This window comes from Oncorhynchus tshawytscha, linkage group LG10 (assembly GCF_018296145.1).
Source record: "Oncorhynchus tshawytscha isolate Ot180627B linkage group LG10, Otsh_v2.0, whole genome shotgun sequence".
In the NCBI taxonomy this organism is placed as follows: Eukaryota; Metazoa; Chordata; class Actinopteri; order Salmoniformes; family Salmonidae; genus Oncorhynchus; species Oncorhynchus tshawytscha.
The window spans coordinates 18,159,876-18,187,749 of record NC_056438.1 but is presented as its reverse complement, the minus strand read 5'-3'; the positions used below and the strand labels follow the sequence as shown (position 1 = coordinate 18,187,749).

At 42.9% G+C, this 27,874-nt stretch overlaps 1 protein-coding gene across 2 annotated transcripts; it reads left to right on the top strand.

Moving 5' to 3' along the window:
• Nucleotides 1–383: 383 nt before the first annotated feature.
• Nucleotides 384–19,806, top strand: LOC112259899 (negative elongation factor A). Of its 2 annotated transcripts, none has more exons than XM_024434588.2 (11): nt 384–617; nt 11,670–11,841; nt 12,354–12,515; nt 13,130–13,219; nt 15,747–15,874; nt 15,994–16,063; nt 16,269–16,357; nt 16,461–16,572; nt 16,774–17,081; nt 17,327–17,426; nt 19,212–19,806. In XM_024434588.2, the coding sequence occupies exons 1-11, from the start codon at nt 408–410 to the stop codon at nt 19,394–19,396; spliced, it is 1,626 nt and encodes a 541-aa protein (XP_024290356.1). In that variant the 5' UTR covers nt 384–407; the 3' UTR covers nt 19,397–19,806. The 2 variants fall into 2 exon arrangements, with proteins under 2 accessions (XP_024290356.1, XP_042184198.1); XM_042328264.1 differs by lacking the exon at nt 384–617 and adding an exon at nt 692–932.
• The last annotated feature ends 8,068 nt before the right edge of the window (nt 19,807–27,874 follow it).

The window sequence follows — 27,874 nt, the reverse complement described above, 5'->3', positions numbered from 1 at the left end:
CGTTGGTTATTACTGCATTGTCAGAACTAGAAGCACAAGCATTTCGCTACACTTCGCATTAACATCTGCTAAGCATGTGTATGTGACAAATAACATTTGATTTGAGATACAGTAATTGTTGTACAATAATATTCCTACAGGCCTGTCTATTTTAATAAATTATTTAGTTGCATAACTGTAACACGCGAAATGAATGGTAAATAAATGCAATGCTGTTGTACACCTCAAGTGTTCTGTAAAGTAATTATTTCAAAAGGCCCTGTAAAATAATATTTTTTGAGGACAGGTAAGAGAGAGGTGAGTTTATTTTGCTCTCCCCGATATGAACATGTGGGTGGGTCCTAACAGTTCTGTTTTCTTAGGTAGCCTGTTAAAATGCCCGAACTCAATACACTTCTTTTTCCAAGATGGCGTCGATGAAGGACAGCGACACCGGTCTGTGGCTCCATAATAAACTAGGATCAACAGACGAGCTTTGGGCGCCTTCTAGTATTGCTTCACTCCTCACCGTTTCAGTTATCGACAATATACGGTTGTGTTTTTCGAGTTTGTCGCCTCCAGTTAAGCTAAAACTCTTGCTAGGGATGCTGCATCTTCCCAGGCGGACTGTTGACGAGGTGGGTAACGTTACGCGAGTTGATATGACTGATTGAGCACTAGGTAGCTAGTTTAGATGGGATTATGCAACAGGCAGCCTTGACCGAGTTTCTAGCTGATGTTTCCTGAGCGGGAAGTATAGTTGTAACGTCAATGGACACCATGTTTACAAGCTGTTTGAAATGTACACTTAGTTAGTTAGCCGCAGATATGGCGATGCAGACAGTCAACATCATTACACGGTGTTCTCTACTCAAGTTAAACCATCGATAGCCAGCAGTCCGCATCGATCGCTTCCTTGGTTAGCTAGATAGCTGCTAACGTCAGCTGTGTAGGTAAGTGTCTACAGACCGGAGGTAGCTAACTATCGCGGCTAGGCTAATTCTGTCCAGTCGTATGTTTTCTGTTTTGTTACCTAATGCACATGCCTTCTTTTCATAAACACCACGTTAGTTAGCTAACCTAAAATGTAGCATTGGACCTGTTTGTAGTGTAGTCGTATTTGTAATCTGATTTGTCTGAGAATCATTGAAATGCTGAACTTGTCAGAGTTTTGTCAGTCAGGTGGTTTCGCTTTTTTTTTTAAATATATATTTTAGTTCACCTTTTGTTTAACCAGGTAGGCCAGTTGAGAACTGCGACCTGGCCATGATAAAGCAAAGCAGTGCGACACAAACACAGAGATACTCATGGAATAAACAAACCTACAGTCAATAACACAATATAAACGTCTATATACAGTGTGTGCAAATGAGGTAAGATTAGGGAGGTAAGGCAATAAATAGGCCATAGTGGCGAAATAATGACAATTTAGCAATTAAACACTGGAGTGATAGATGTGCAGAAGATGAATGTGCACTGGGGTGCAAAGGAGCAAATAAATAACAATATTGGGATGAGGTAGTTGGGTGGGCTATTTACAGATGGGCTATGTACAGATGCAATGGTCTGTAAGCTGTTCTGACAGCTGATGCTTAAAGTTAGTGAGAGAGATATGAGTTTCTAGCTTCAGTGATTTTTGCAATTCGTTCCAGTCATTGGCAGCAGAGAACTGGAAGGAAAGGTAGCCAAATTAGGAATTGGTTTTGGGGATGACCAGTGAAATATACCTGCTGGAGCGCATGCTACTGGTGGGTGCTGCTATTGTGACCAGTGAGCTGAGATAAGGCGGGGGTTTACCTAGCAAAGACTTATAGATGACCTGGAGCCAGTGGGTTTGGCGACAAATTTGAAGCGAGGGCCAGCCAACGAGAGCACACAGGTCACAGTGGTGGGTAGTATATGGGGCTTTGGTGACAAAACGGATGGTACTGTGATAGATTTCATCCAATTTGCTGAGTAGAGTGTTGGAGGCTATTTTGTAAATGACATCGCCAAAGTCAAGGATCGGTAGGATAGTCCGTTTTACGAGGGTATGTTTGGCAGCATGAGTGAAGGAGGCTTTGTTGCGATTTCTAGATTTAATTTTGGATTGGACTGCCAGGTAGTGCCATTTTGGAGGGCGTAACCAGCGAGCTAGCTAGGTCACAATTCCAAACTGGTGGGAGATGGCGTTTGAAATAGTTGTTGCTCTATTTCAAATCAGCTATCAACAGTTAAACTTTCTATTAAGCTTTGTTAAATAAATCTCAACTGGTCTACAACCGGTGTTGTAAACCAGGTGCAGTCCATCAAATGTCTCGAGATTGCTTTGTTTACCCATTCTACTTCCGTGATTAATACCGGTAAGCAATTGAATTAGCTACATGTAGGCTATACAGTTAGACTATACAGTCACTTCCATTTTTTTATGACCATAACAAAATCAGCATCTCCTGTCATATATTATCTCTAAAATGAGTCCAAAGTTCTTTGCACTCCTAAGTTTCATCCAATGGAGTTGGCTCTGGTTGACATTCTGCACCACAGAAGCTGTAGCTTCTATGTGCGATTGAATATACCTTATTGTTCATTTACATGGAAATTCATTTTGTGCGATCAGAATACAAATACACAAAAACACTGGAAAGTTAATAGGGCTGCGTTTACATAGGCAGCCCAATTAAGATACTTTTTTCCACTAATCAGATTTTTATCAACGCTGATCTGATTAGACCAGTTAGTGGATAAAAGATCAGAATTGTTTCAAATATTTTTATTAAACACATACAAGAAGGGTGTATAGGTATACAAGACAGGTATACAATTCTTATCTAAACATAAAAGAGCATACAGGAACAACAAGACCCAGAGTTCTGGGTGCAGAACAAATAATACAAAACACGACATACAAAACAAGGACACGTAGAAAGAGGGAAAATCCCCCCCCCAAAGGTAGATTAAAATATTACAATTGAGAGTGTGTTAATAAGTACAAATTCACAGCGCCGACTCGTCCAAGTAGGAGAGGAAAGGCTGCCAGATTTGATCAAATGTTGATAATTTATTGTTCAGAATATATCGAATTCTTTCTAAGTGTACAGTGTTTGCCAATTCACTGAGCCATAATTTGGTAGAGGGCGCTTCCCTCCTTTTCCAAAACAACAAGATTAGTTTTTTTGCCGAGATGAGACCGTACGAGATTAGTTGTTTTTGGTGTTGGTTAATCCGTTTAGGGACTCAGATACTCCCAGGATTATCAGAAGCGGGTCTGGATCTATTGAAGTCTCCAAAACTTCAGAGAGGATCCCAAAAATTCCACACCAATAACCATGCAAGCTAGAGCATAGGGCAAAGCAGTGGAGTAGTGTACCCTGCGTAGCCTGACATTTATCACATGTAGGGGATGTGTCAGGAAATATCCTATGCAGTTTAGTTTTGGAATAGTGTAATCTGTGTAATACCTTGAATTGTATGAGACGATGTCTGGAATTAATGGATCATGTGTGGATATACTCCAAGCTCTCTTCCCAGTCTGCCACCGAGATGTCAGTCCCTAGTTCTTCCTCCCATTTTGCCTTGATGGCATCAGTAGAAGGTGTGCCAACAGATTGAAAAGCATCATATAGACGCGATATCAGTTTATCTGAGGTGGGGCATATTTTTATGCATCCGTCAAACATGGAAGGTTTAGCATTCCCAAATGTTGGGAGGTGTTTTCTAACGTAGTCTCTAATTTGTAGGTATCTGAAAAAATTACTTCTGGGAAGATTATAAATTTCCCTCAGCAACTCAAAGGAAGCAAAGGTCCCCTCTATGTATAAATCCCCTATGGTACTTATCTCCAACTCTCCCCATCGCTCAAAGGTGTTATCAAGGTTAGAAGGGGCAAAGGAGGGATTCCTGGCGACAGGGATCATGAATGACATTGGTCTAAGCTCAAAGTGGACTTTAATTTGCTTCCAGAATCGGACTGTGCTATGTATAATAGGATTGTTACAATAAAGTGACATCTCCAGATTGACAGGCGCCAATAGAGAAGGGGTGACACTCCTCACGTTCCATACTAAGCCAGCTGGATGCCAGAAGTACGTCGTCCAACAGAAACGTAACAATGCGGAGGTTAGCGGCCCAGTAATAAAATATAAAATTTGGGAGAGACAATCCTCCTTCCATCTTGGATTTACAGAGGTGTTTTTTACCTATCCTGTGTGTTTTATAATCCCAGATGAAAGGATTGATAATTGAGTCCAGTTGTTTATGAAAGGATTTAGGTATGAATACTGGGATGTTCTGATATAGGTAGAGCAGTTGTGGGAGGAAGACCATTTTAATGGCATTCATTCTTCCGAGCAGAGAAATTGGTAGAGTTCTCCAAAATAGTATGTTTGCTTTGAGTTTTTGTATCAGAGAGGGGAAATTCTGTTTAAATAGTAAAGAGTATTGTTTGGTAACTACAATTCCTAGGTAGGTAAATTTTTCTGAAGATAACTTAAATGGGAGATGTTCTAGCCAGGAGGTATTTTGCGACCGTATGGGCATTAATTCACTCTTGTTCCAATTTATTCTGTATCCGGAGAAGGTACCAAACAAATTGATCACATGAAGAATAGCTGGGATACTAGCCTGGGGTTCTGTTACATAGAGGAGGATGTCATCTGCGTATAGGGAGATCTTATTTAGGGTATCTTTAGTATTATAGCCGTGTATTGCTGCATGAGATCTAATCGTCTGAGCGAGCGGTTCGATAATTAGGGCGAAGAGCATAGGCGACAGCGCACAACCCTGCCTTGTCCCCCTATTGAGGTTAAATCGGGGCGACAATGATTGGTTAGTGAGTATTCTGGCACAGGGGTTCCTATATAAAAGCTGGATCCAATTTATGAACCTATCTCCAATATTACATTTCTGTAGGACCTTGAATAGATAGGGCCACTCAACTTGGTCAAAGGCCTTTTCGGCGTCAAGAGATATGACGGCAAGGTCCACGTTGGGTAACCTCTGAGAATACATAATATTGAAGAGGCGCCTGAGATTGAAGAATGAGTTTCTGTTAGGGATAAAGCCGGTCTGATCCGAATGGACCAATTTGCCAATTAAAGTGCTAAGCCTGTTAGCCAGAGTTTTTGCTAAAATCTTTTGGTCTGTATTAAGGAGAGATATTGGTCTGTATGACCCTACCTCTTCTGGATCTTTACCCTTCTTATGTATAACTGTAATGAACGCTTTGTCCAAAGTAGAAGGGAGAGCTCCATCCTCATTGGCCTGAACCAACATTTTGTGCAGGTAGGGAGAGAGCATGTTGCTGAATGTTTTCTAGAATTCACCAGGGTATCCATCTGGGCCCGGGGTCTTGCCACTCTTTAGAGATTTAATTGTTTCTCGAATTTCATCTCGAGATATTTCCTTATTCAGGAAGTTAGAATCTTCCTGGTTCAGGGCAGGAAGATTACAGTCCTCCAAAAAATTTTGCATAATTAAAGGGTTAGGATCTGCTTTAGATGTATATAGAGTCTCATAAAACTGCCAGAATCTGTCATTGATGTCTTTGGGGGAAGAGAGTAATTCCCCAGATGCAGATTTAACCCTGTGAATCATTCGGTCACTCACATTTTTTCGAAGTTGTCTGGCGAGTAATTTGTGTGGTTTGTCACCAAACTCAAAATATTTTTGCTTGGCATAGAGAAAAGATTTAGCAATTTTAGCTGAGAGAATCTGATTATATTCAAATTTTAAAGAGGTAATTTTTTTATGTTTCTCCATAGATGGGTGGCTAGCATTCTCCCTATCCAGTAAGTGAATTTGTCCCTCCAGTTCTTCCAGTTTTCCTCTGTTTTGCCTACTCCTGGCAGCCTGAAAGGAGATGATACAGCCTCTCAGATAAGCCTTCAGTGTTTCCCACAATAATGCTGGGGAGGTCTATGTGTTGTCGTTGGTATCAAAGAAAAATGTAATTTGGTCTTTAAGATATTCACAGAATGTTGGTTCTGTGAGGAGCTGAGGATTCAACCTCCAGACCCTCTCGTTTGGTACAATGTCACCCAATCTCAGGGAGAAGGTGAGTGGACTGTGGTCCGAGATTATAATATCATGATACCTCACATTACAGGTATAGGGAAGTAGTCTAGCATCCAACGAAAAGTAGTCAATTCGAGTGTAAACCTTGTGAACATGACAGTAAAAGGAGTATTCCCTACCCGTAGGGTTAGCGATCCTCCATATATCAAATAAGTTCGAATTTTTTTATGTAGGTATTCAAGAATTCGCTTGAATAGGAGGTAGGTGTTCACCGGGTAGAGGATCTATCCAAATATTGGTCTAGCACACAGTTAAGGTCCCCTCCAATGACCAGGTTAGTATGGGAGATATCTGGAATCAGGGCAAGGACTCTTTTGAAAAAAGAGGGGTTGTCAATGTTTGGCCCATAGATATTTAGTAGAGTTACTGAGGTAGAGTGGATTTCTCCTATTACGATCACATACCGACCCTCTTTATCCGCAATAGTGGTTTTATGTAGAAAGGGAATTTCTTTCCGTACCAGAATCGCTGTGCCTCTCGTTTTGGCAGAGAAGTTAGAGTGATACACTTGCCCCACCCACCTACACTTAAGTCTGCTATGAGAGTTATTCTTCAGATGTGTTTCTTGCAAAAATATAATATCAGACGAGAGTGCTTTCAAGTGGGCTAGGACCTTGCCCCTCTTAATTGGTTTGTTTAAACCCTTGACATTCCAGGAAGTGAATGTAAGCCCCGCCCTCCTCTCGTTTGTAGTTCCTATGGTGGCCTGCATACCATGTAACTTGATAAAAAGGTAAGAAAGCGCACCAAACCATCACGATCAGCATATGTAGCACCTACACCCGAGCAGTATCCAACCCACCCCTCCCCCCCTGCAAGCACCTTTACTTCCAACCCTGTACCCCTAATTTCCCCAACACTTACCCCCCCATCAACCCACATTTAACAGGCATGTACAAACAGGAGAAAAAAAAAAGGAAAAATAATAAACACATTGTCTGGCCGATGCCAAAAAAGCACGGCGCGACCTCGAACGAGGTAAAACAAAATCCCAACTATACGTTCACCTCTCACTATCCTAGAACTTCTACTAACATATGAACTGAGTAGGCTCCCGCGAGTTAAGTGTTCAGTTAGCATCTAATAAACCTAAACCGAATAAGTTGCAACTTAAACATATTGCGCATTTAAGCGTCGTCCTGGGTCAATCCCAGAGATAAGCAAGATATAGCCTCAAGATTATATTGCTAAGCACTGCCGGTCAAAAAATAAACCATCCGCAACCGACATAGTCAGCCGTACCTTTACATACTGTGGGTCAGGAGATCGGAACAAGGATTTGTTCAATTAAACGTTCCCCCATAAAAAAAAACATGTTTAATAAGAAAGAAAGAAAAAAAATATATATATATATATATATATATATATATGCATGCATATACACATACATGCATACACATACATACATGCATACATACACACATATACACATGCATACACATGCATATATACATATATACATGCATACATACATGCATACATACACACACATACATATACACATGCATACATATACACATGCATACATGTACACATACATACATGCATACATACACACATATACATATATACACACATACATATATACATATATACACACATACATATATATACATACACACCTATATACATACATATGTATGTAAACATACCCACACAAAAAAAATCATATATAAAAATATATATTTAAAGAATATGTATATACATCCATATGCACACATACACACATTCATACCCCAGAATAACAATCTACACTGATTTAAAATATACACATACATAATACTAAAATGCTAAGAGAAAATAGTAATAAAGTACAAATAGTAATTATATGTACGCACACCTACACAGACATAAGCACTGCAGAGGGCTGGTGGGACTCTAGTCGGGAGAGAGGCCCACGGCCAGACAAAGGCAGAACGACACAAAACATCAACTTGCTAACCAGGTGTCTGCCCCCTCCCAACCATCACCCCCAGTCCCCCGCAAGCAATAAATAAATGGTATGGTAGTAAGAATAATGTAAGGATTGTAAAATAAATAACGAAACAAAACAAAAGTGGGGGAATATAAGTATATCTGTCCAAAGGTGTCAGTGATCAAACCTGGAAGTAAAAAATATGCATCGCTCTGAGCACAGCCGGGATGAAAGTGAATTTAACGTTAAATGAGAGCTCTGACCGCCATTCATTGGTCTGCTCAGCGTCCTACATGTTCGGTAGCCCTTGTTGAGCCCGTTTAATACGTTTTCACCCAATATGGTATAGTATGGATTTGAGTCCTTGAGCAGACCCTAACACGCAATAACAAGGCACTCTAACCTGTACGGGGGATTGGTGTATATCCCCGGATAAACTTCTCTGCGTCCAAAACCGAGGAGAGCCAAATCTTCTCACCGGAAGGCGGGGTAATTCTTAGTCTTGCAGGGAAGAGTAAGGCTGGGCGAAGATGGAGTTTGTAGAGTTTGGTCATGACATCTCTGTAGTCGGCGTGATGCTTTGCCACATCGGGCGCATAATCCTCATAGACACGGAATGGATGCCCTTTATGTGACAGGTTGCCCCTCATTCGAGCTTCACGCAGGATAAGATCCTTGGTCTTGAAACTGTGACAACAGATGATTACTGGGCGAGGACGTTGGCCCGGTCCAGGCACTGGGACAAGGGAGCGATGTGCGCGGTCCAGCTGGGGATGCGAATCTAAAACATCCGATCCCATTGCATCCTTCAATAGCTTGGCGAAGAAGTCGGTGGGGCGAGAGCCCGCCTCTACCCCCTCTGCCAGACCAACAGCGAAGGTTATTACTTCTGGATCGGCCCTCCAGGTCCACCACTTTCACAGAAAGCCTCTGCACACTATCCTGCAATGACGTGCATAGCTTCTCTAACTCGTCGATCCTACCAGCGTTGAATTCAGAAGCTTTCTCAAGGTCCACAATACTCTGGCCATGCGAAGCGACCGTTCGAATGATGCTCTCGATTTTGGTGTCCAGTTCAGCAGTAGTGGCCTTAAGATCCTCAGCTATAGCAACACGTAGCTCCCCCAAAGCCCGGGTAAGTTCTGTAAGTGTCACGTTGTTGCATGTGCTTCCCGCCATGTCTGTCTCGTTGTTTAGTGGGGAGTAGGCCTCCGCTGTGGATTTATTGGCCTTTGGTCGCTTATTACTCGGCATTTTCATATAAAAAGTTACAATCTTGTGTTAGAAAGAAACGTTTGTTGTAAAAAGTGCCATAAAGTAGGTTAAATTAGATTATTTCGCAAAAAAAGTTGCAGGAGCCTCTCACGCACAGCCGTTCACTCCAACATGCTAGCTCCGCAAAAGATCAGAATTGGGCTGTCAGTTTAAATGCTGGCTTTTTTTTCCTTTTTTTTTAGCTTAACGCACACATTCACAGTCCCAGCAGCCTTCTGTCTGACCATATATTGGGCCTATGTCCCACTGTTCAGCAGCCTGGTGGCTGATGTAATGAAACTTGCCTTGCTCCTATTCTTGCTGAACAGTGGGACCTTATATCTCCTTCTGGAGGACAGCAGCTCAAAACATTGGACCAGATTGTGTGCAGGGTTCTCTATGATGCGCCTTGCCTTGTCCATCTATGATGGAGGCCATGAAGTCCCCTGCACTGCAGCCTGCTGAGCTTGGAACATGGGTTTAAGGGCCTCCCAATGATGGCCTTGTAAGGCAATTGACAGCCCACCATACCAGGCCAGGAAACAGAAAGTCAGTACACTCTCTATATGGCAGGAGTAGTACAGTGGCGGTCGGTGCCGTTTTATGATGAGGACATTTACATTTTTTATTAGTTTGGCCTTATTTCTATTACAGCATATTGGATGACTGCCATTCATATTCCATTCACCATGATCAATGTCAAATTGATAGGTTTAGGATACTACATATCACAACATTTTCCCCTATACCCATCATGAGGTTGCTACAACCTAGACAATGAATGAAAGTTTACAATGTAGGTGGACATAGGTCGAGAGAAATGAGGTGACAGACAGTGAAGCATGGACAGACAGTGACACATTCAATACTGCCTTGCACACTCTTGCGTGCATCTAGCTTACCTAGGGTGTAATCATTAGTGCAACAGGTGCAAACAAGAGTTTCTATTGGACAGATTCAGGTACGTTTATCCTCGTTTTGTTCCGTTTGCTTCCGTTTAAGAAACGTTTTCAGCAGAATCGGTTGATTGAATTTAACCCCTGATCACGTGTAAACCCAGTTCACTTTCATAGCAGCCACATTGTATTCCTTCTGGCATCTATGCGCTCGCCTCCTCTCACCTTTTCCCTTCGTTTGTGGACTTCAATGCATCAGCTGTATGTGACCAGCCGAAAAAAAACTTTCCAAGCCAAACCCTATGATAACCGCTAAACACAGCCTACATCGTTGTCACCACTAGTAACCGGAAGTTTGGAAGTTCATACCCCCGAGCTGACAAGGTACAAATCTGTCGTTCTGCCCCTGAACAGGCAGTTAACCCACTGTTCCTAGGCAGTCATTGAAAATAAGAATTTGTTCTTAACTGACTTGCCTAGTTTAATAAAATAAAACAATATTAGCTAAAGTAACCATAGTCAGCATATCTAACAGAACTAAAGCATTAGTAAACCTACTTCAATCATGCAGTAACGTTAGTGTATAGTCAGTAAGCAGTTTAGCGCTTACACCAGCTGGCCCCGGTGGATATAAATGAGTAAAACCAAAAACGTACCAGTTCCAGTGCTGTGTTGGACAGTCATAGCATCCATCTGTTTGAGTAGGCTAAACTAGCTAGCTACATTTGCTAGCTAAGTTCTTTTTTTTTTTAAGAAATTAATTTGTTCAAAAGTGTTCATCTATTGTCTTTTTCCTCTCTGAGTCAACTACTCACCACATGTTATGCACTAAACTGCTAGCTAGTTGTAGCTTATGCTTTCAGTACTAGATTCATTCTCTGATCCTTTGATTTGGTGGACATGTCAGTTCATGCTGCAAGAGCTCTGATAGGTTGGCGGATGTTCTCCGGAAGTTGTCATAATTACTGTGTAGGTTTATGGAGTGGGGTGAGAACCATGAGCCTCCTAGGTTTTGTATTGAAGTCAATGTACCCAGAAGACGACGGAAGCTAGCTGTCCTCTGGCTACACCATGGTGCTACCCTACAGAGTGCTGTTGAGGCTGCTGTAGACTTTATTGCAAAACAGTGTGTTTTAATAAATTATTTGGTGATGTGAACATATTTAGTGTAGTTATCAAAAATGTTTAACTTTTGGAACGTTTAAATTGTATGAAATTCACTGAGGAGGATGGTCCTCTCTATCCTCTGAGGAGCCTCAACTGGTGGTGTAGTTGGCGAGTGTCCAGGTGTTATATAGATATCGATATATAGATACATATATTCGAATTCCGTTCCCTGCTCTAACCTCCATATCCACCCTCTGCCCCTACACACCCTGCCCCATGGAGATTGTAGGTTCAGTTTATTTCCATACCTTGTTCTATACCATTTGTATAAACTGCTTAAGGCCTACTGTGAGCCATGCATGCATGTAAAGCCTAAAAACACATTACCATTCCACAAGATTGGACAATAGTTTTTGAATCTTGCCCTCCACACTTCCACAACCTCCCTGACCCTATCTGTGCAGATGAAGGAGGCCCTATCCGAGATCATCCAGCTGGCCACGGTGGACTCTGAGCCCTGGGTACTGATGGTGGCAGACATCCTAAAGTCCTTCCCTGAGACGGGCTCCCTCAACCTGGACCTGGAGGAGCAGAACCCTAATGTACAGGACATCCTGGGGGAGCTCCGGGAGAAAGGTGGGTACACTACCATATGTCAGGAGTCACTAGTCAAGGGGGAAAATGAGAACAGCAGGAGTCATTGAGGTTCATGGTTCTAGCGTTGTCACTGGAATGAATGATTTAGGATTTTTTTTTTTTTTTTTTTGTGCCTATTTCAAATAAGATACATTTTCCAGCATGTTGGTGCTGCTCTACAATCACCTGTTGATTGGTCGTGTATCAGAGTGGAGAATCGTTTTTTGTATTCAGTACATGAGCGGTGAATTGCTGAGCTCGAGACTACTTGTCATTATGCACTTTTTATTTATCACCTGTGCACATGTATGTAGAGGTACTGGTTGGTTATAGCATGATGCAGACAGGCATGTGTACTAACAGCTTTCGCTTGCCCTTTGGGGTCTAGGTCGAGTTACTGTAAAAACACTGTCAGCTGCTGATGTAAAAAGGGCTTAATTAAGCTTTCAAGATCCATTTAGACATGTAATAAACAAGAAAATAAATGCTTTTTATTGCTCTCCTCCCTGCAGTGAGTGAGTGTGAGGCGTCAGCCATGCTCCCTCTGGAGTGCCAGTACCTGAACAAGAGCGCCCTGACCACGCTGGTGGGCCCACTCACGCCCCCCGTCAAACACTTCCAGCTGAAGAGGAAGCCCAAGAGTGCCACGCTCAGGGCAGAGCTGCTGCAGAAATGTAAGATAAGACACTTCACTCCATCCAAGGGTACATGACAAGAGTCTAAAATGGCCACCTCGTCTCTTCACCTCAATCTCCGCATCTTCATCTGGGGACAAATGTATCGAACGTCTCAGATTAGTAGTGCTGATCTGGGATCAGGTCCCCCTCCTGTCCATTTACTGTTATTAGTGCAGATGAAGGAAAGCAGATGAGAAAAGGAAGCCACTTTAGACTGTTGAAATGCCTTCCCGTGTTTGAGGTCTCCTCTCCTTTGTGCTAATTTTATAGAAAATTGAATGGTCTTTTTGTCACATTGATGAATGGTCATGACTCATGTTAATTGCGGCACTCGCTGGAAAACAAACATGAGCGTTTCTTATTGGACAAGTTAATGTAGTCCCTCCCTGTTTGTCAGTTTTCTTCTGTCAGGTGCCTAATGAACAGCACCCTTGGGTGTATTCACTAGGAGCCTAACGGAAGTAAACAGGATGAAATGAGGAAGGACCTACTGGAATTGGTCCATTTGAACATTTTATTTTAGTTTTAAAATGTTTTCTGTTGCTAAATGTTATGCTACAATGTTCACTGATTTAATACACCCCATTGTCTCATTGTTATTGTGTTTTCAGCCACAGAGACGGCTCAACAGCTGAAGAAGACAGCGGGAGTGCCTTTCCACGCCAAAGGAAGAGGCCTGGTCAAGAAGATGGACACCACCAGTGAGTTTGACACACTTCTTGTTGTTGTCAAGACTAAGCCTATGAGCACTTATACCATTTATACCAGGGTTTAGCCTGTAATTGAAATGAATAGCGCAAGAGATGCTGCTACAGCACCTCAATCAAGTCATTTGTTGCTGCTGGAGTAAAACATGCTTTTATTAGCACAATCATTGTGGAACAATTCTAAATGTAATTGTATGTTTAAAAAAATCTTTTGATGGCAACGATTCCACATAGCTACAGCAAATGGCTTCCTGGTTGTGTAGTATGGGGACCCCAGGAAACGCATGCTCCAAAAACACCAAAATACCTAATTTTAGAAATGGAAAAGCTCTCAGTATTGTGATGCAAGGTCTTTTAGATGTTGTACACATTAAATTGTTATATTTGCAATGTTCTATTCCGTTTTGTTGCGGGAAAAAAAAGTATCCTTTAATTGTTTGAATCCTAACATTTAACTGTATATAACAGGGCATGTCTTACCTTCAAAGTATCCTGTATCCAAAATCTGACCAAACATGGAGGCAATTATTTTATAAAGACTTCTATATGCCAATGAAACCAGTAGTCTCTCATGTTCTATTTGTTTCTTTCAATGTCCAGTATCCAAAAGTAGAATCCTGGTCATATTAGCAGCACGTGTGCAGTGCGCTTTTGACAGTGTTTTCCCACTAATTGCATTATTGAATGAACATTCGCGTGTAGCCAATTGCCTTGTGCAACTAGATTCTGGAATTCCTGACGGGCTGCCCCCAGGTTGTGAAGGTAGGCACCTCATCTACACGGATTCTCAACATGGCCCCACAAGGGTGTGTCCTCAGTCCCCTCCTGTATTCCCTGTATACCCACGACTGCGTGGTCTCAGAGTTCCAATTCCATCAAGTTCACTGACGACACGACAGTAGTTGGCCTGATTTACCAACTACAACGAGACAGCCTACAGGGAGGTGGTAGGCACTCTGACGGTATGGTGCCAGGTAAACAACCTCTCCCTCAAATGTTAGCAAAACAAAGGTGCTGATTTGTGGACTTCAGGAGGAACCAGGCTGGACACGCCCCATCACCATCAACTGGGCCGCCGTGGAGACAGTCAATAACTTCAAATTCTTCAGCGTACATATCTCAGAAGCAGAAATGGTCTAACCACTGGGACACCGTAGTGAAAAAGGCACAACAGAGACTCTTAAACAGGATGCTGAAGAAATCCGGCCTGTCCCCGAGGGCCCTCAGTGTTCAACAGGAGCACCATCGAGAGCATACTGTCGGGCTGGGTCACCGCCTGGTGCGGAAACTCCACTGCCGCGGACCGCAGGACTCTGTAGATGGCGATACGTGCAGCTGAAAGCACCAGGTGTCACAGGAAGGCCAAGAAGATCATCAGGGACCCCAGCCACCCAAATCATGCCCTGTTCAAACATTCAGACGTGGCCAGACTGGATAATAGTTTCTACCCTCAGACCATCAGGCTGCTGAATATCCACCACTAGTCAGCTATCTGCTCCAGCCTCCCCACTGCTACTCCCCCATGGATATTTTCCCCCAACTACTTCCCCTATGGACATTTCCCACCGTCAATGGTCACTTACATTACCTGCTGCTCCCCCACCCCTGCTACTCCTGCTATGGACATTCCCCCTTACCCCAATAGCGTGCATCACTGTTGCAGTTGTTAATGTCTATATTATGTATTTTTGTACATATTTAGTTTTTATTTCACTTGGTCCCCACACCCCCTCAATGGTTACGTTGCTCTCCCTATGGTCTTTATTCTGCCTCCACCCCAATATGATGTTTTTATTCATCACTGCTACAGTTATGATGTGTATATAGTGCTATTTGTTTTTTTGCATCATTTTATTTCACTTAGTCCTGCATCACACCTGCAACCCTGTACATGTGACTATTAAACAATCTGTATCTGTGCATCGCTGCACTTTATGATGTGAAGAAATTATAGTTATTCAACTTAAGCTAAACGTTTTGATCTGTCGCGTCAGATTCATTGCTTTTTAGCAGGTTTTTTAAAAGTATCTTAGACCTACTGGTTGTATGAATTTGGGCTCCATCGCCCCACAACTGCCCCAGTGTCTGTTTTGGAATAGGACATTTCTTTGTCGCACAGAACGACAAGCTGACAAATAGAGTAGGTCAATTTTTCTACTATGGGAGATTGACATACGCTAGTGATTTTGCTGTTCGTTACTCGTCTTGTTGGCTGAGGAAAAGTACATGTGGACAGTTATTCTAGCATCTTCAAATTGCATCCTTGAGTTGCATGTTCGGTTCAGATGAACTATCATACTCTAAATGTAATTTTCTATCATTTTGAGCACTGTGGGTGGACGCCCTAATCGGGTTACACACCCAATGCAGTCTGGTAAATTTCTCAAATGTCCGGTCAATGTAAATGCTGCCAGTCAAATGTCCGGCGCCACATTTTCCTAACGGAAAACCTGATTAATACCCACTGGTATCTGAGTGGTTGCTGAGATCATGTTATCATGTTTTCTACCCTTCCTTCCAGCACCCCTGAAGGGGATCCCCAAAGCCCCGTTCCGCAGCCCCACCACCCCCAGCATGTTCAGCCCCCCCAGCAACCGCACACCCATCGCCCCAGCACGGACACCCCTGCGCAAGGAGAGGGGGGTCAAGGTGACTAAGGGGGCTTAACAAGTGGCACGGGCTGTGTCCCAAATGGCACCCTATTCCCTACATAGTGTGTGTTCAAATGTGTCAAGAGAAGCTGATGCACATTATTCTCTGTTCCCCAGTTGTTAGACATCTCAGAGCTGGATATGGTGGGAGCTGGTAGAGAGGCAAAGAGGAGAAGAAAGACTTTGGGTAACTGCCTTTTCTATTCCCATCTATCCCTCTCTAGCTAGCAGTCTTCACTGTTGCTCACCATCCTTCAGACTCACTGACTCTTATTAATGATTATGTGCTAGTGGTATTTGCGACAACATTCAGGACAAGAGAAGTTGAAATTGTTTAGAAAAGTTGAATGTCTTCACTTAAACCACTTATGGCCCTGTCTCTGTGTGTACAGAAACAGAGGCTGGGGAGAAAGCTGCCAAAGAGGAGGCTGTGGTGGAGAACGCTACACCAGACTATGCTGCTGGACTGGTATCTACACAGGTAGGAACACTCACTCACTCAGCGTCATTCACACACACTCACTAACTCACACAATGTAATGCAACTTATACAGAGGTATTGACCCACTTCTCCTGTGTTTCAGAAACTGGGTGGGTTGAACAACGAGAGTGCTCTGCCGTCTACGAGCTACCTGCCGTCTACCCCCAGTATGGTCCCCTCCTCCTCCTACATTCCCAGTTCAGAGACACAGCCAGGTGAGAGAGATGCCTACAGAGCTGTTACTCAGATCTCAGGGTAACCCTCCATTTGGCTAGCCTGGGTATCAGTGGGTTTGTGCTAACATTCCACTCCTTGTACTCCAGACACATTTTCTGTAGTTACTCCTATCCAATCTTCTCAGATTGGCAGAGTGATATAGCGATTGTTTCATGTCGATAACTGGGTCTTCATTCTAGCGAACGCAGGTGGTTTGGGACGTGACGCCCTGCAGTCGGGTCGCCAGCCTGAGGAGTCAGCCACGCCCGTCGCTGCCGCCACCACCACCCTCCCGGGCCAGTTCAAACAGAGGACGCCCATGTACAACGCCAGCAACACTGCCACCAGCCCCACCGCCCCCGCCTCGCCCAGCACGCCAGCCAGCACCCCTGCCAGCAGCAACGGCCCCCCGGCCGCCGCCACCGCCACGCAGCCCGAGACCCCCACCACACAGCCCCCGACGCCCACGCCCCAGCAGCCCCAGCCCAAGAAGAACCTCTCGCTCACGGTGAGTTGGCTCAAGGCATCATTGGGACTTCCAATATCCACACTAGTATTCTACTTAGAATTAGGCATTATATTGGGTGAGCGTTCTAATCTGGACTACTTACGATGTGAGACTGCTATGCTTACATACAAACATTAACTGTGGAGATTGTAGTACAGTATGTGGTAGTTTTACCTACCTTAGTGGTGTGTAAACCCTGCGCCACTGTGTGTGTAACCTCTGCGCCTCTGTGTGTGTAACCTCAGAGAGACCAGATGTATGCTGCTCAGGAAATGTTCAAGACGGCCAACAAGGTTACCAGACCAGAGAAAGCACTCATCCTGGGCTTCATGGCTGGATCCAGAGGTACTGTACTGCTTTCTGCAAAATACTCCCTTATTTTAGTAAAAAGTAATAGCTTTTTGCAATGGATTATGAATATTCCCTGGAGTATTTCCACCTAGTCGTATACTGTGAGTTTAACGTACTAGTAATGTTTTAGTAATGTGTTCGACTGGGATGTGGATATGTGCAAGCCCTCTGGTGGGGGTCGAATCTAAGCCGAACTGGCTATTTACTCATGTGTACACAAACACACCTTCCAATACTCTTACCCTCACTGCTAGTTGAAAATGTTTGACTTCTACCATATTAGCACACATCTCTAACTGATCTATCCCCTCCTCCTCCAGGGAACCCTTCTACCATAACACTCTAGAACATCTAACTGATCTATCCCCTCCTCCAGGGAACCCTTCTACCATAACACTCTAGAACATCTAACTGATCTATCCCCTCCTCCAGGGAACCCTTCTACCATAACACTCTAGAACATCTAACTGATCTATCCCCTCCTCCAGGGAACCCTTCTACCATAACACTCTAGAACAGTGGTCACCAACCTTGTGAGTCAAGATCACTTTTGCAGTCAAAAAGCATGCTGAGATCTACTGCTGAGATGTATTTATTTTACATTAACCTCACGCAAACAGTTTTGTAGGAATGAGGTTTGGGCAGTTGGCCCTAACACATTATCATAGCATATTGGCTATATGATTGGCCTGCCAATATTGTTAATAATCAGACCATATTATATTTCAAAACTCGAGCTTTGATAACATAATGGATCAGTTGGTTTAGCACGAAATTAAATAATTAGCTTTTTTATTTTACTGGACTGATGGTACCTGCATCTGATAGTCAACGAGGTCAAATCACGACGTCAGTGGTCTTCAGGTCGAAAAGTCAGAGCTCTAGAAAGATGCCTGAGTTTCTGACTTGGAATTCCGAGTTGGATGACCATTCAAAATGATTTTTCCCAACCGCCTCTCACGGTCCCTGCTCTCCTTCCTTTCCTCTGGTGAGAGTGACCAGAGAGAGGGGACACAGTCTCCCACCTGATGGCGAAACTCAAGTTGCATTGCATCTGCCTCATGCACAAATTCATGTTGTTACTATGACCAGAGAAAGTTAAATATTCCTTAATATTAAAATCGACAGTACTAGCTGCTAAAAATAATAAAAAGCAGAGCTATCGATTCTTGGCTACTCATTCATTGCAGCTGCAGCCCAAACGGAAGTACGGAGAGGCGCATTTTGTAAGTGTTGAATAAAAACAGTGACATTGCTGAATATAAACTTAACCATGAACGCAGTCATGAAAACAGCAGCTCTTTGCTGTATTCGTTGAGTCTCTCTGTGGTGATGGTTTTAAAAGTTATTTAATCTGACGTTGGCTAGTAGCCTATTAAACTTGGCTGTGGCCAGGGTCATGGAAGCTCTGTAGCCACGGTGATTTGAGCTATCCGATTGGGCAGCGCAGTAGGTGCACTCGATTTAGTCACAGATTTGCCGGTCCACCAGTGGAGTTTGTCTCATGGGAACACTTTGCTTACACGGTGAGCAGGATTTTGAATCAAGTGCACCTACCGGCAACAGCTCATCACAAGCGCAAGCCTTTATCGTTCATGGGCTTTTCTACAGAAATATTTGGTGATCGACTAGGAATGCCTTGAAGATGTCTCGATCGCGATCGACCGGTTGGCAACCACTGCTCTAGAATCTCTAACTGATCTATCCCCTCTTTCTCCAGAGAACCCTTCTACCATAACACTCTAGAACATCTGACTGATCTATCCCCTCTTTCTCCAGAGAACCCGTGTCCGGAGCAGGGGGACATTATCCAGATAAAGCTGAGTGAACACACAGAGATCCTGCCCAAGGCAGATGGCACGGGCAGCACCACCATGCTGGTGGACACAGTGTTTGAGATGAACTACTCCACAGGACAGTGGACCCGCCTCAAGAAGTACAAACCAATCACCAACGCCTCCTGAGGTGGCTGCTGGCCTGCCTGTCGGGACTAAACATACATGCATATATACATACATGCATGCATCAACACACAGACCAAATCCTCCTCTGGTGGACAGGGACTTGTCACACACACACACACACTTGTGCATACACATGGGCCAAATTCAGTGCGTGAGGGGCTAGGGAGGATTGCGTGGGAGGGATAGGGGGTACAGGTTAAGGGGGGTATGGCTCACTCTTTCAAAGTTCCTGCATTGACAGGCAGGGGTATCCTCAAGACTCCCCCCCCATTGGTTTGTTTTTCTGTTTTGTTTATATGTCCCCTCAGATTCTTGAATGTTTAAGGGGAGGGGTACAAAGTTGTACCTTATTTTGATAAGACAACTGTTAGCACTTGCTTTACTATTAAAGGTACAAGCATGTCACACTATGTCAAGAGAACGTCGTTATTACAACTGTCTGTGTTTTTCATTGTGAGAAGGTAATTAATGGGACGTTTGCAGCTTCCTACTTTCTGTCAAAGAATGATTTGAAAAGAACAAAGAAAAGAGCCTGAACGCATCAGAAAAATGTGACCGATGGGATGATCTGCTGTTTTCTTTGCGATGTCGAGTTCTGATTTGGAACATTCTGGAGAATGCCGTTTTTCCATCCTTACCAAGAAGGGAAGAAAATAAAATGAAAACATGTTCAGATTCCAGTGTTTAACATAAGTCCTTCAGAACATCTCTCTCCTCCTGACTAGGATCATGATGATTAGGGTAAAGGTGGTCTATGGTACAGACGTACCGTTGACAGCTTCGTCCACACTGATCTGTTAAATTACTCTTCAAGACAGGAAGTTCAGGCAACGGGGGTTGCACTAGCATGACGACACCTGTCGTAAGACAATACAGTCGCACTGGTATTTAGTACAGTATGAATCAGTGGCGGCTTGCCCATTAGGGTGTTGGGGGCGGCACCGTATGGTCTAAAAAAAAAAAGTGTTTAAAACAGTCAATTGCTGTAGCCTTTATATTTTACAGTTTAAATGTGTTCCAAACTATTATTTCAGTTGGCCTCTTATTGCTTTGAGGGGGGCGTGTTGTAGCATCCAGGACTGCTACATTAGATTACATTGACACCTAGCGGTTCTGAGAAGAAATACACTGCTGCTTTAAGTCTATTGCTCCTCCTGGGGCGTTGAGCTTGAACGTCCTGGCTGATCTGATCTAACTCCATTCCAACAGCAGGCAGTAATCATGGTCAACAGATGTGAAAATGAATGGGATTTTGGCGCCGACAGGCAGCATCTCGTGGTGGGATTAGCGGCTGTGAGTATACTGTATATGTCATTACAATCTGAAATCGGGAATAAAGTAACCCATGATCAATACAGCACTGATTTTGTGTGGCACCTGACCTCCGGCTTGACTGTCATGCTCATGACAGGTTTAGGCAACAAGAGGAAATGTTGGTGGAATTAGTTTCCAGATTAGCCAACACAGTTTGAATGTTCATTGCTTGCTACTTGATGAGGCCCAATCCTTCAGTAGATTCAGACTGGCGCTTTGCTTTGGTGTATGTCCCAAAATGATGTATTCTTATTCACCAATGGAGGAGAGGATAAGGTTTTTATTTTTTGCAAGGCAATATAGTTGGCAATTAAGCTTTTCTCTGCAATTTCAGTTATGCCAGAACTGTGTTTTTGATCTGCAGTCATTTCTGGTTTCTATCAGGACTGGTGTTATTCTGTTATGATGTCAATCCAGTCAGGTTTTGGGGCATTTAGTAGAATTTATGGATCTCGCAGTACTGGACCTGTTGGAAAACCCTATTTTCTTGGCAAACTGTTGCCTTTGACTGGTTTAATTAACTATAGCATATAGGCTAAGGTAATGAAATGCATTTTTGTCCAAACATTTCAGCAGGCTGTCCACCCATATAATCAGTCAATCACGAGCCGCCACTCATATGAATGTCCCTAAGACTGATTGGACTGATTGTACCAGAGTAAGTGCTCCTCTGCAAATTTAAGCAAATTACAAGGCTAAGATTTGTCTGTATCCTTTACACACAAAAAAGTCACTAGAAATTTGCATTTCACCCCCCAAAAACAAATCTTACCTGGTGGGATACAAAACCAGACCTTTCAATATAGTTCTGAAACACCCTTTTGTGCTTTCCCAATGGCAGTGAAATTATAGACAATCGAAGATAAGTATGTTCATGCATGCTTATTTCATTAATGTAATGGTGCTGAAATGATTGTAACATGAAAAAACCCTTTCTGTTCTGCACAATTTTATTTTTTATGAATATAGCTATATACATTTAGATTTGCACCTAAATAGACATGTCCAAAATTATTTTTTTTCATGTGTTGGCCATGCTGAATAGTTCTAGAAAGGTCTGGAACTCACCTTTCTGTGAAACAATGGTTAGAAATTGCTGAGGTGTACTAACTTGAGGTCACGGGTTCAAGTACAAATATTATGGAAAATATGAAAAATTATTTTCTTCCCCCTATTCAGCAACAGGCCTTTCTAAATATAGTAACGACAAATAAAAAATGACCAAGATTTTACCTTTCTTACAACAAAAATAAATGTTAAGTGACAAATTGCCACCATTTTACATTACTGTCAGAAAGTTCTGCGTCACACAGCTACCATTCACATGTCTTCACTTAACGCTGAAGTTGTAAGGAGTCTGATTTCCTCCCTCTGTGAGAAAGTAGAGTCATCATATATACATTTGACAGGAAAAAAATAATTTTGAGAGCTTAATCCATCTGAGAAGACCACAGCAAGTTCAAATGGTGGGAGAACGTTCACAAATGCGCACCACTCTCCCCTACCAGAAAACAACCCATGAGGGACTGCGACATACTGAGCCAGAGGATATCAGTCCTTTGTCCGAATAGGCCAGAAAATGTGACATCACTCCCTATGCAAATGAGGGATGTGAAACCTGACACTTCAAGTCTGCTCTGCACTGGAGAATGGCGGCGGAATAAAGGATTGGACCCTGTGACGTTCACAAAGCTCTGTAAACAAAAATATAGGTCGGAAGTGGTCCAGAACGACTACTAATATCCAAGAGGAAGACCATTACAGCACTTTACTGTGTTGTAGTGGAGCCCTGGGGAAGAGTTGCACTGGACAGAAGAGCGGGTGAATGTAGGGGATGATCAGGTGACGATGGTACACACAAAAAGTAATCATTAGTATCAAAGTAGGGTTCTTAATTTTCCCCTGTAGGAGCCAATGGTCAGAGCATCCTTTTGAAGAGTCCTGTTGGGTTCCATGTTGAACCATTTCCACTGAGGTTTCTAAACAGAACCCAAAATGGTTCAACTTGACCAGATCCACAGATTCTATTGGAGAATCAGGAATAATGGTGGGCTAATGCAAAGTGTAACAGAAAATTAATAATCTGCTACTCTCAATAAATCCGACTATTTAAATAGAATCTGTGGCTTTGGTAAAAACCTATCGACAAATAGAGAGTAGGGTGCTACAAGTGAAATCAGATTTTTTACAAACGGAATTGCATGCTCACCTGCGAAATGATGGCATCCAACATGTTCAGCTAACTCCATGTTTCGCGGAACGCTTCCAGGTCAGATTGTAAACGTAGGGACGGAATGGAATGGGCATTGTGGCAAAAATGTTAGTGGGGTGGAGACATGTCCTCAGTGTTTATTTCCTGCTCCCCCATAATTTCAATTTAAAAGCTAGCTTCTAGGTTCCAAGATTAATACTCTGCTAACACGATACCTCTTAGAAATGGATGTCATTCATGATTTAGTTTCCATAAACACTAGTGTTGGAGCCAAATTCCCATTTTATTTGTCCTATATTTATTGTTTTTGCTCCATTTACAAAAATATTAAATATTGCCTATGATAATGTGATTATGAATTTACTATGAAAATAATACATACATGAATGTTCTTAATTCCTTATGTTTGTGTTTTTTTTTCCTGGATACCATTTCCCTATGGCAATATTGGCATGGAAAGCCCTGGGTATTGGCATGGCAAACAGATTTTGACCACACCCATAGTTTATGATTTAGTTACCCGATTGCTTAATTTTTTAACCTTAAAGAAAAGTTCATAGCTGTTAGATAACAAAGGCTTTTGTTGTAAATCTCAGTTTCCTTGAATGAATATTTGTTATGACAAAGGAGATGATTGTGGACTTCCGGAAACAGCAGAGGGAGCAACCCCCTGTCCACATCGAAGTGACAGCAGTGGAGAAGCTGGAAAGTTAAGTTCCTTGGTGTACACGTCACAGACAGACTGAAATGGTCCACTCAGACAGACAGTGTGGTAAAGAAGGCGCAATAGCGCAATGTCCGTACTGTGAGACGTACTAAGACAGCACCACAGGGAGACAGGATGGACAGCTGATTGTCCTCGCAGTGGCAGACCACGTAACACCTGCACAGGATCGGGTACATCACACCTGTGGGACAGGTACAGGATGGCAACATCTGCCCGAGTTTCACCAGGAATGCACAATCCCTCCATCAGTGCTCAGACTGTCCGCAATAGGCTGAGAGAGGCTGGACTGAGGGCTAGCAGGCCTGTTGTAAGGCAGGTCCTCACCAGAAACAACGTCGCCTATGGGCACAAAACCACCTTCGCTGGACCAGACAGAACTGACAAAAGTGCTCTTCACTGACGAGTCGCGGTTTTGTCTCACCAGAGGTGATTGTCGGATTCGCTTTTATCGTCGAAAGAATGAGCGTTACACCGAGGCCTGAACTCTGGAGCAGGATCGATTTGGAGGCAGTGTGTCACAGCATCATCGGACTGAGCTTGTCATTGCAGGCAATCTCAACGCTGTGCGTTACAGGGAAGACGTCCTCCTCCTGCATGCTCATCCTAACATGTCCCTCCAGCATGACAATGCCACCAGCCATACTGCTTGTTCTGTGCATGATTTCCTGCAAGACAGGAATGTCAGTGTTCTGGCCAGCGAAGAGCCCGGAATTTAATTCCATTGAGCACGTCTCAGACCTGTTGGATCGGAGGGTGAGGGCTAGGGCCATTCCCCCAGAAATGTCCAGGAACTTGCAGGTGCCTTGGTGGAAGAGTGGGGTAACATCTCACAGCAAGAACTGGCAAATCTGGTGCAGACCATGAGGAGATGCACTGCAGTTCTTAATGCAGCTGGTGGCCACACCAGATGCTGACTTTTACTTTTGATTTTGACCCTCCCTTTTGTTCAGGAACACATTCAATTTATGTTAGTCACATGTCTGTGGAACTTTTTCAGTTTGTCTGTTATTGAATCTTATGTTTATACAAATATTTACACATGTTAAGTTTGCTGAAAATAAATGCAGTTGGCAGTGAGGACATCTTTTTTTTTTTGAGTTTAGAAAATGAGTTTAGAAAATGACCCAAGTTTAAAATCACCTGGTAAAATACTACTTGAGTAAAAGTATTTGGTTTTAAATATACTTAAGTATAAATCACATGACTTATATTAGCAATCCAGACAGCCAGGGGCACACTCCAACACTCAGACATGTAAAGAAGAATTTGTGTTTATTGAGTCCTAATCACGGGGACAATCTAGCTTTTCATACGTAAAAACTGCGAATTCAGAGGAAGGGTGTGATGTGTCTGCACTCAAAAAGAAAATCAAGTTTTTTTAATGCATTAGAGATAGCATACACAGACCTTTCAGTTTTCTCTAGTGTGTAGATACAAATCTTTTTAAATCAAGACAGCATTTGTTGGGAACACAGATGAGTAGCAGGTGCTTCTAATCAGTCAACCAGATCAGAGGCAGCAGGGACTAACAGGTTGGGATGTTCTCTTGATAAGTGCTTGAATTATACATTTTCTGTCCTGCTAAGCATTCAAAATGTAACAAGTAGGCTACTTTTGGGTGTCAGGGTAAGTGTATGGGGTAAAAAATATACTTTTCTTTAGAAATGTAGTGAAGTAAAAGCTGTCAAATATAAATAAAGTAAAGATACCAAAACAAATATATATATATATATATACTGTAGTACTTTACACCACAGATACAGACTATTGAGCCACTGACTTGCGATTCTTTCTGCGTTGGACAGCCATAATGATCTGTACCAGGATCCTGTATTTGTTGTTCTTCAAGTTGTCCTTGGCCTTCTTCAGGAGGCGTTCGTTCTCAGGCGCACCGTAGGGCTGCCGTAACGTTGTGTACTTCTCCCTCTCCTTCTTAATCCCCTCCTCGTCTAGGAAGAGAACAGAGAGCCTTACAACACAACTTTGAACATATTGAACACAGAGGGTTCTATTTACAGCTGGGGGATTAAGGCGACGCTAGTGTCAAATACATGTACGTTTGCAATTTCGTCATGTAAAAACTGACCCACTATCATGTTCCTGCCCGAACACCAGGTTGAGCAATTTACCTGTTTTATATCAGCTCCTTGCAATCAGATGGGAGGAGTGGAAATATTTTAGGTGTGTCCTTAAAAATATGATTAAAGTGGTAATTTCAGTCACCGCTGATTGGGATATTTATAACTAACCAAAAGCTGTTTTGGGGGGGGGTTGACACACTTCCCATATGCGCATGGAACAAGAGCAATCACGAGGTAGTCAATAATGTCAATAAATGGTTTGACTCCTGAGACAGCTTGGAAATAAATCTTAAAATCACCAAAACGTTATTCAAATATTAAGTTTCAGAGGAATAATTCCTTCCTCGTTTGGGAAGAAACAAGCCTGAAACCAAACAAACGAACAAAGACTGACATCTAGTGGAAGCCATAGGAATTGCCATCTGGGAGCTGGATTTGGATATGACCCTATACGTTCCATTGGAAGAGCATGGGCTCTCAAAAAAAATAAGTCCAGTTGGTTTTTCTTTGGATTTGCTCCTACCATATCAATTGTGTTATAGTCTCATACAATATTTTTAACATTTCTACAAACTTCAAGGTGTTTGCCATCCAATGGTACCAATTATATGCATATCCTGGCTTCTGGGCCTGAGTAACAGGCAGTTTACTTTGGGCACATCAGTCAGACAGGAAGTGGAGAAAAATAGACCCTGCTCCTGTTGTCTTTGTGATGACTTGCTGTAACTCTACGGTTCTAAATAAGTAGTTTAGTAAACTGTCGAAAACATTGACTTGTTTGACCTTGCTGTAGGTGAGAACTGGATGGTTATCGTCAATTATCTGAGCAGTAATAAACCCCCACCTCGCAACCCAATCGACCCCAAACTGTTTACACACCTGTTGTTGGCAGAGAGAACATTTTGACGTTTTAAAGCTCATTTCTACACATTTGTCCATGTCTTATGTGTGTTTATGATACCTGGGATCAAAGTCCGACTGAGTAAAACCAGTTTTGTAAGTATCTGTGTTCTTAGTCTCTTGGCTCTATTTTTAACAAACCTAGTGCCATGGTAAATCTAAGCGTTGGCGGTAGCACTATAGCAGCCATACTCAAATGCGTTCCGGATCCAGACCCATAACAGGTTCTATACGGACCGCGGGTCCGAGTGTGACAACCTCCCACTCTGTCTGCCAAATAATTTTTCTTTGCTCTTGTTTTCCTTAATAGGATGTCGGTGGGCGGAGCCGGGAGGGTTGTAAGGGAAATGGGACACACCTGGGTTTGGGTGTTTCTCGAGGATAAATTCACCTTTCCCCGGTTCATTGAGGAGACTCACTCCACGCAGACACAGTTATTTTTGGTTGTGGCATTTTGTGGGTTGTTTGTTTTGGCACCTTTCAACAGCCCTCATTATCACCATCTATGTACGCAACCACTCCCTTACATAAGACCACACCCCATTGTTAACTGTATATAGTTTAACTCAGTTAATAAATATATTTTTGTATTCCATGATCTCTGCGTTGTCTCCCTTTTTGTTACGGGATACGAGCCGGTTCATGACAAGTGATAGCTCATCTGGGATTATATGGTTGGTTCCTAGACATTTTTGCGTATAGTATTTTGTTGCATTATAAGGGATTAATGCTAATTGGGATGCGCTTTGGTTGGTATTCACTGCATAGGCTTATAAGTGTTTGGTATAGTGCCTTAATAGAAGTATCAGTGATTTTGGTTGTTCTGTGATGTCATCAAATGGTACGTTGCATGGAAAAGTATGCCAGTAGGCCTAATTCTAGTCTCGTTAAGCTAACTGGTAAGTGTATTTTGTTCGGGAGAAAATGTGGAGTTAGTGTTTGATAAACTCTGTAGCTGCTTGTTTGCAGCTTTTGGTACAGCTGTTTTGAGTTGCGCTGTTTGGTAAGCCCAGTGTTGGTTGCCTTTGTTTGTTAAACTTGCCGCTGCGGTGGATAATTGGTTATGTGCTGCGTTGGAGTAACATTGATTCGTTTCCAGGCCCCTGCACAGGCTGGGAATTCTTGCTCCTCTCACTGTTGGGATAATGGTTCGAGGAGCAGAGTTCAATCTGCTGTGTACCTCCAATGAGAGATTTGGGTAGGGTAGTGCCACTTGCTACCAAGAGCTATAGCCTTTCTTTTCC